At 36.2% G+C, this 9,721-nt stretch overlaps 1 protein-coding gene across 1 annotated transcript; it reads left to right on the top strand.

Moving 5' to 3' along the window:
* Positions 1 to 7,375: 7,375 nt before the first annotated feature.
* Positions 7,376 to 9,148, top strand: FSST1_012668 (SET and MYND domain-containing protein; the record flags this gene model as incomplete). The annotated part of the gene is made up of 3 exons (XM_083235914.1): positions 7,376 to 8,713; positions 8,788 to 8,946; positions 9,011 to 9,148. The coding sequence occupies 3 exons, from the start codon at positions 7,376 to 7,378 to the stop codon at positions 9,146 to 9,148; spliced, it is 1,635 nt and encodes a 544-aa protein (XP_083082364.1).
* Positions 9,149 to 9,721: the final 573 nt, after the last annotated feature.

Below are 9,721 nucleotides of genomic sequence, written 5' to 3'. Positions count from 1 at the left end.
TAAGCCTTTAGTATAAAATCTGCCTTTTTTATAGGTAATTTAATTAACTTTTTATATTATAGACCTTAGAGTAGCCTATTTTAAGTCTCTTTAATCCTTATATTATTACTAATATATATAGCTAGCCTTAATAAGTATATAATATAAAGGAAGAAATACCTCTATATATATATTATTTAATATATAGTATAAGTACTTTATCCTTATAGTTATTATTATTATAAAAGCCTCTAGCCTTAAGTATATACTTATAAAGGGCTTAGGCTTTACTTAAGCCTAAGACTAGATAGAAGTATACCTTAGATATTAGGCTATAAATCCTTAATTATATAACTAGTTATATAACCTATAGATAAGATATAAGCCCTATAGAAAGAGCCTCTTAAAGATTCCTCCTTAGCTTTAATAATACCTTATTATAAGTTATATAACTTTACTTTATAATAATTATTAAAGCTCCTCTTACTTTTACCTATATATATTAAGGGACCCTAGGTATAAAAGTAAGATTATCCCTAATAATAGAAGGTTACTATATAACTTTACTATATTTTAATTAGCTTAAGTAATAAGAGCTTTTAAATCCCTAGATAATTTAAATAAAGGTAAAATTTATAATTAATAGGTATATAATTAGTATATTAATTATATAATTCTTTTATATCTATATAAGACTAAGAGAGACCTTTAAGGGTATATTTTTACCTTATATTATAGGTATATAGTTATAAGATATATATATAAATTAACTTAAAGCGTTTTTATAGTATATTTTAATATCCTTTAGGGATTCCTATAAGGAATATTAAGTAAGGTTAAGGCTAATTATATTATAATAATAAAAAAGGAAGCTAATTTCTAAGTATTTAAGGAAATAAGAAAACCTACTATTTTAAGTAAAAAGAAATTAATAGCTAAGCTTATTAAAGATTTTAATCTTTATTATAAGTCTTAATAATAATATAAAAGCCTAACGTAATTAAAAAGGCTAGAATAATAATTATAATTCCTTTATAATAGAATTAAGAGGTTATAATAAAATATTTATAGACTAAAACCTAGTAAATACCTTATAATATAATAATTTTCTACTCTAAGGCCTTAATAATAATATAATATAAATTAATATTATTTATTTATTAGATAATTATTATTATTAATACTTTTACTATAATTAAATTAGCTATTTTAAATATAATTACCTTAGATTATTAAGAAAAAAAGGTATTAATATAGCTATAATTAAGTTCCTTAGTTTAAAATATAGTTTAAAATTTTAATATCTTAATATAAGTTTAGTAATAGAATTTTAAGGCAATATATTATATAACTATATTAATTCCTATAGAGTTAACTTTTGCCTCTAGATTAGCCTATATTTTAACTTTCTTTATCCTTAATATAATCCCCTATTAACCTTTAATTAGCCTTATTAACCCTATTAACCCTATATATAGCTTCTATTACTTATAAGGCCTTTAATATAAATACCCTTATTACTTTAACTACCTTAATAATATCCTTTATAATCTTATTTTTAATTAACTTAATAGGATTATTAAAGACCTTATTAGCTTAAGCTACCTATAACCTAAGGCATTAATATTAGTCCTTATACCTATAGTTAAACTTAACTTTCTTAAGGAAAGTAACCTTATTATTATAAATATTAAGACTTTTTATAAGCTTCTTTTTAAGATTCCTTAGGCATTTAAGCTCTTACTTAAGCCTTATTATTATTTAGCCTAGCTTATAGGTCTAGAAATATATTATAAAAAGCAAGAGGAGCTTATAGCTAAAGGCAATTAACTTAATAAGGCTATAGTTATTATTATTATATTAGGTCTCTTAAAGGCACTTAGCCTTATATCTTAGCTACTTTAAGCCTTTACTATTATTACTAAATAAGATAATATTAATAGTATTCTTTTTACTAAAGAAATAGCTATTAGAATAGTTATAGATATTACTATAGAGGCTTCTTCTTCTAGGAACAGGAGGCATAGTGCTATATAAGTCCTGCGGATTAATTAGCTGTGTAATGCGGCTAGTAGGTATAGTGAACTTTGCACTCTTACGGCTATATACTAACTGCTTTAGCGGATAGACCAGGGATTAACTGACTGCCTTAGTATTTAGACAAGTAATTATTTAGAGGTGCTTAGTAGGTTATAGGAGGAAGAAGCTACTGTATATATAGAAGCTTCTTTTATTATCCTCTTATTATAGAGTTTAGGTTATATTAGTTATAGTCTTATTAAGAAAGTTAATTATTAAGAGATATTTAAGTTTAATATATTAGGTTTTTAATCTATATAGATCCTTTAGTTTTAAATTTATAAGAAAAACCTTAAGAAGACTTAGGCTTTATAGAGTATAGAGTAAAAAATAAAATAAAAAAATAAAATAGTTAAGTTAAAATAGCTAAAAAAAGAAAAATTTAATTAAGAAAAGTAATAAAGATAATAAGCTAAGGTAAAATAATAAAGAGGTAATATTCTAGAATTATAATAATTTAAATTAATTTATTAAACTTAATTAATAAGGTATTACTTATTTAATATAAACTTAAGCTTTAGACCTTAGCTAGACTAAGACTAGGCTTACTATAAATATAAATAGGCCTTTAATTAATCTAAAAGCTCTCTTTAAATATAATATTATAGCCTCTATATTTAAGGTATATACTCTGCTTTATATAGCTATTAACTGCTATAGGCTTTAAGGTAGCTTTAATTTATAAGTATCTTTTAAACTTAGCTCTAAGTAAATTATAATATAATAGTAGATTAAATATACTTAAGTAAGGCTATTCTTAGTATTTAATTAATAAGCTTAAGCTTTTTAAGTAATATTTTTAGTCTTTTAATATATAAAAGCCTTATTATTTACTTAAATTATCTTTATTTTATAAAGAAAGTAAGCTATAGCTAGATTAAATTTATAGAGAGGTATTATATAACCTTTAGCTATATACTATTTTCTTATATTTTAGCTAAAAACTAGGAATAAAAAAGTATATAAAGGGCTTAGGCTTTATTTAAGCCTAAGATTAAATAGAAATATACCTTAGATATTAAGCTATAGATCCTTAGTTATATAACTAATTATATAACCTATAGATAGGATATAAGCCTTATAAAAGGAGCCTCTTAAAGATTCCTCCTTAGCTTTAATAATACCTTATTATAAGTTATATAACCTTACTCTATAATAATATTACTCTTTTATATAGGCTAAGATTAATAAAAGGAATATATAAAGGTTAACTTTATCCTTATTATAAGGTTATTTAAATGCCGCTATAAATTGCATATAAAGATTAATTATATAAGGATAAGGCTATAGAAGCTATAGAGGAAAAGAAAAAAGCTAGGCTTATATAAGTATACTTATATCCTCTATATAAAAGGTTATTATAATACCTTTATCTTAGCTAGTAAATTATAATTAAACCTAGCTTTTTAACTACCTTTTAATAAACTCTATTAATTATAGCTAAATTGCATATATTAATAGGAAAAGTTATAAAGATTAGCAGCCTTAATTAAAGAATCTTATATATATAACTTTCTTATATATAATTAGCAATGTTATTATATGCAATTAGTATAGCTTAATCTTAAAAGGGAAGTATGAAAATAGGCTATAGGATTTCAGATAATAGATATAATTAAAGAACAGTGAATCCGTAAATCTAGTAAATTAAAACATCCTCTTTTAAGGCTAAACATCTCTATTAGTACTTCTAGATCTCAATTTAAATCTAAAGGTTATACTGTAAAGCGTCTTAAACACTGTATATAGTTAATATACTAATTCTAATAGTCCTGATTTAAAGTTCTATATACTTATTAACTTTTAGATTTTCTTTATATTAATTATATCTTGCCTACCTTGATAAACTGGCGTCTTATTCCTGCATGGATGCATCTCTATAATTCCCCAAGTAATAAGCTATAAAGTTACTATATATAATTTGCAAATCTTATAATTTATATTATACCGAATAACAGAAGGTAACTAATTATCTTATCTTATAGTCTGCTTACTATAAAGAGGCCAGAGTTTATATTATAAATTATTAGTATAGCAAAGGTTTTTAAATTGCACTAATAATTTAACAAATTTAATTATAAACCTGAAGCTTTAAGATCAGGTTTATTGAAGATTGTCTCAGCAAGTTAAATATTATACTACTCTTAACATCACAGAATGCTGTCTAGTTCTGAAGAGAATACTAAATAACAAGGAAGAGTCGACAGTAAGTTAATATACAAAAGACTGGACACTGTTATTTCCTATGTGTACAGAGATAAAGTTCTATCACAGCCAGGTGTTTCTACCTTTCACGCACATTCCATTCATACTGAAAGAGTTGTTACGTGAAGAGTAGGAAGCTGATGAAATATAGATCATCCAACCTCCCGACATTCTAATAATTTCTGATGGAGTCGCAGAAGAGGTCCTCTAAGACGATCTGGATGACAAGACCACCACTTGAAGCAACCTCTGATTGGGTCTTCAACAGCAAACAAGGTGCTATGCTTTCAATCTTATAACACCCAAAAGAATAAAATGCTATACAAGGAAGCGTGAAAGGGATATCCATTACGATGTGAAGGAATTGGCAAGCGATCATAATACGAAACGGCTTCCAGTTCCTAGGCTGGAGAATAGTAATTCTGAGAATCAACAGAAATGAAGTGTTGATGTAGCCGTTCGTCTCAAGAATCTATCATGTCACGTGAGAGCCCAACACTGACTAACCTGCGACCCACTCATTTGACAAAGCCGCAACCTTTCGACCGCCTACATGGGCGGTTACAGTTGGACCATCCAAGACTGCCCATAGAGACTCAAGTTGAGGACCACCCCATACCGCCAGCCCACGAGAGCGGTTTATCCTCGACCGCCCGTCTCGGTGGCTTGTCTAAATTACTTATGACCGCCAAAAGAGACAGTACCATTCGACGACCCGGAGACATGACTCAAATTGAAGACCGCTGGAGACCGCTCGCTTACAAGGCGTTTCATTTTAGACTTTCTTTATGACCGCCCAACGACGAAAGCGGTTCACATTAGACCGCCCGTGACTGCTCATCGCGGCCAATGATTCGATGAGCTCGAACCGCCCGAAGGGGCATAACATAGAACCGCCCCGGTGGGCGGAACATCCTACATTCCGAGCAAGGCTCCGCTTACAGGGACGGTTCAGTTAGGACTAGTCTAGAATACACAGTCTTGAACCGCCCTCGTGGGTGGAAGCTTTTCACAGCTTCAATAACCACCGACGACCGAACGCCCATGACCGCCGACAGGGGCGGTTTTGCTGAACTGCCCACAAACTCGATATTTTCCAACCGCCTCTTTCGGTGGAAGCTTTTCACAGTTTATGCAACAGTTTTAGCTGGCGTTCCGGTCCCACGGGCTGTAATTCGAGGACCGCCTACACAGGCGGACACTTTCAACCGCCCTTGACCGCCCATGGAGGTGCAATTTATCAACCGCCTCTCTGGGCAGATGTTTTCCCACCACTGGGATGACCGCCTGAACAAGCGATTTGCTTTGAACGCCTGACACTATAACCGCCGCGTACCACCCATCGAGGCGGATCTTTCCAGCTTTCCCTTTGGTCTTGACCGCCCTGACAGGCGGTTTTTGTTTACCAACCAAACCGGTGTTGCACTGTTCCAACATGCAGGAAAGTCACCACGCTGAAATAAGCCACAAATGTTAATGGTCGTCGAACACCTAGTGCTAGGATATAGAAAACATGTTTGAGTAAGGATACAAGGGCATGTTTTGTTTCTATTAAGATATGTTGAATATCTGCGGATACGATGTGTGTGATTGAAGATAACAAGGTTTGCCGAGACGATGGTAATAAAAGACGAAAGGTCTTATATTCCGGCGTTAGTTAAATGAGAAACATTCAGGCTTATTTAATTCTTAATATAAATCATTAAAGAAGATATAAGAGGTTCTTGTATAAAGCAAGCTCCGTGGCATGAGATCGTTGTTTTTACCCACTACCATTGTTAACACAATAGTCTCTTGAAGCGCTTGTTGCCAAGTGCAATACATAGTAAAACGCTTTTCCTTTGTTTCACCAGTGACAGTCCGATCAGGGCTAGCAACAAAGTGGTGGACGGTATCTCATCAATAATTTTGGTATCAACAGCGATATCCTCGGTGATAGTGGAAATCCTCATTTCAGTCTCTAGTTAATCTATGTCAGCGTAGGTATCACTGAAGTGATATGACAGATATAACGACATTTTAATATATTTGAAACTATCGAATGAGTATACCGTATTAACTCATTGAATTCGGTAAAGCCTGTGGAATTAAGCCACCTGGAATGTTAGCTTGCTATTGACTGGCTAGGGTATGAAACGGCGATGGTGATAATTCCATTCCTCGCTTGGCAGACTAATACTTTTTCTAACCTCTCAAAGCTGCAGAATGTCACGAGGGGGTATCCACAGGCTTCACCGATACATGAGCTGATACAGTATGTATCATCATTGTTATGAAAGCAGCGTCGGGGTTCCGCTATCTTGACTTAGCTTGTTTTATTAGCACTTTACCTAAGCTTTAAAACTGGCCAATGAGTTAACTAGGCCTTTGATACACGCACAGATTTGTCGAAGCACTTGTCTTTGGGTTCCATGCTCGACAAGGTGATGACTTCACAAGTTCATCCGCTACCGGGTAGTTGAAGTCGGCGCATGTCACGTGTATATCAAGTGCAACTTGACGAACAACCTTGGTTTTCATACTTGATTCCATCCATCCATTCTCCATGTAAGGCTTGGTCAATCTCAATGGGCTCTTTCAAAGCCGTATAACGCAATGACTTCCTGTCAGGACTCATGTACGGCTGGAGTTATTATAACTTGTGACCAAACCAGATCATTTATTCTTCAAACACGGTATATCTACATTGATTGCTGTGAGCTTCTAAATCTGTCAAGGCTTGTTGCAACAAACCCTTACTCAATGTATTGACAGAGACAAGTCAGTCAGCTTATGCTTCTTAGATTAGTAGAATTCTTAGACTGTTTATTTGTAGTTTGAGACTCAAGACGGCAACGTTTCTGCTCGCCAGTCGCAAGTCATTGCCGCGTTTGAAAAGACGACCAATCAGAGTCGAGATCTTTTTGCCCTTATGCCGCAAACCGTCCGAATACAATTACTTCCAGTCACGTACATGTTTCTAGGCAACCAAGCGGTGGGAGGCCCACCATCTAGATTACAAGTCAATGAGGGGTTCATTCTTTTCCCTCTTTCAATTTTCCCTCACCACAATATCATTCTTAAGCGGAAACCCAACAACAACGAGAGTGCCTACAACGATAGTCACCCAAACATGTCGGTTGAAGCAACGATGACCGACCTTCGGGATGTCCCTGGCAAGGGCAAAGGACTCATCGCCACCCGAAAAATCACCAAGGGCACTCGAATTCTGTCTGAAGAGCCCATCATTACGGTTCCTGAAGACGTAACTGACCGTCCTGCGCTGCGAGCATCCATACGGAGACAGGTAGATAAACTCACTCCAGACCAACGACAAGCATTCCTGGTCATGTGCAACATCTATCCTGGCGATGCTGCCTCTCATTATCTTGGAATTATCCGGACAAATGCTCTTCCGATGGATGACGGAAGCGGAATCTTTCTCGTTGCATGCCGAATCAACCATGCTTGTGACAACAACGCCCAAAAAGGCTGGAATGAGGGCATCAAAAGACATACGGTCCATGCCTTGCGCGACATTGATGAAGGTGAAGAGATCAACATCACGTACCTTGGTGTCTTGAACAATCGACGAAGACGTCAAGAGGCACTTCGAGCGAAGTTCAAGTTCAACTGCACTTGTCATCTTTGCTCTCTTCCGTTCGATCTGAGCGCCGAAAGTGATAGACGCCTCGAAGAGATCCTCGAGCTAGATGGCCGTATTTCACGAAACGGTGTCATGGGCATCCTGTCAGACCCAGAACGGATGCTTCGATACGTGGATAGACAAGTTCAACTGTACAAAGAACATAGCTTCGACGATGTTGGCCTGCCGAGAGCGTTCTTCGATGCTGCCCAGATTACCGCCGCCCACGGGGACCTGGCCCGATCTCGCATTTTCACTGAACGAGCACTGGCCGGATGGCTTCTCATCCGAGGCGACGACGACCCACAAGTACTCAAAACCCGACGTCTGGCCATGAACCCTTCACGTCATGCTACACATGGATACTCGGGAGCGTGGAAGAGTGCCTTTGACGACGTTCCTCAGGGACTAGACCAGACCGAGTTCGAAGAGTGGCTGTGGAAGAGGGACAAGAGACATCAGTCAGGCGATGTCGGCATCTTCCGCAACCAGGACGTATTCCCCAGTTTCCTTGCACTACCTGACGAAAACGAAATTGACCACAACTTCTTCGAAATCAGAGGTGGCGTCCACTACCGCCCTCGACGACACTGGTGCTTCTTAGCAGAGATCGTTGAATGTGGACAATTTATCCGTCTCTACATGCACGTCAAAGACGTCTCTGGCATGAAAATCCCGCTCAACTTTCACACCGAGACTCGCGGTCGCGAGATTGCACCGTCGCTCCTTCGCGAAGGGTACACTGTCGCCGTGCTCTACGCAGAGCAGCATGCGTTCGCTTTTTCAGAACCAGGAATCCGTCTTGAGGATCCCACACTTTGCAAGGTATGTCAACGACTTCACTTTGGTCAACAATTTGTATAACTTGTCTAACTTTATCTACTTTATCTACTACTCAGATCTTCCCAGCATCGATGAACGACTTCCTTTCCCTCAGCGACAGAGTCTTCAAATTCTCAGCTGAGACCAATGGAATGAAGACTTGTCACGGATGCGGCAAACAGGCTACATCTTTGATGAAGTGTGCCAAGTGTTCACTGTTCTGGTACTGCAACGGGGTATGTCACCTCTCATCAACCAATAATCACCATTCTACTAAGATGCTGACCTCATTTCGCACAGGACTGTCAGAAGGTCGGATGGATCGAGATGGATCACAAGGCGGATTGCAAGCTTCTTCGCGACGGTGATTTGAAGGGACTCTTGACGCTCAATGAGGGCAATTTCCAAGGCACTGTCAAATTTCCTTTTGCCCACTGAGCTTGGTTGTTGTGTACAGGGTGAGTTCGTGGACAACTGCACTGCGTTGTAATCGTGATTCTTCCTCGGTGCTGTCTTCACTTGTGCTGTGTGTCGATATCAAGATTGGCTTCACGGCGACACGCTACTTAGGACATTTGGGGAACGATGGATCCACTCTTTTTTCAGGTCTAGAGCTTGAGTAAAAAAACTATCTTTTAGATTTGTCTACTGTCTTTATGAAGTATCCTTAAGCAAATGTGAAAAAAAGAAAAAAACGTTCATCGTCTAGGTTTTGTTCTGCGTGGGTTTCTTGAGTTAGAACATCGAATAAATGACAAGATTGAGGCAAAAGTGTGGAGAACTTAGAACAGTATATTATCCTGAGAAGTAACCTTCAGAAAGTAGTCTCCGGCCTTGATGTGAATGAAACAAACACTTCCTCCACTGCCCTGCATCCGCCCACACGCAAAGGTAGTCCTCCCGCAGTGCAAGATTTTAGACAACCGGGAAACAAACAAAGCAACTAATCACATGACCCTAAAGAGATCCTTTGCATAAGATTGTGGATCTCTCTCTTCCTGTGAAGCTAAA

Source organism: Fusarium sambucinum, chromosome III, assembly GCF_050947815.1.
Source record: "Fusarium sambucinum isolate potato_lamoka chromosome III, whole genome shotgun sequence".
NCBI lineage: Eukaryota > Fungi > Ascomycota > Sordariomycetes > Hypocreales > Nectriaceae > Fusarium > Fusarium sambucinum.
Note: the sequence above shows the minus strand (reverse complement) of the source record. Positions and strands in the feature narration are given on the sequence as shown.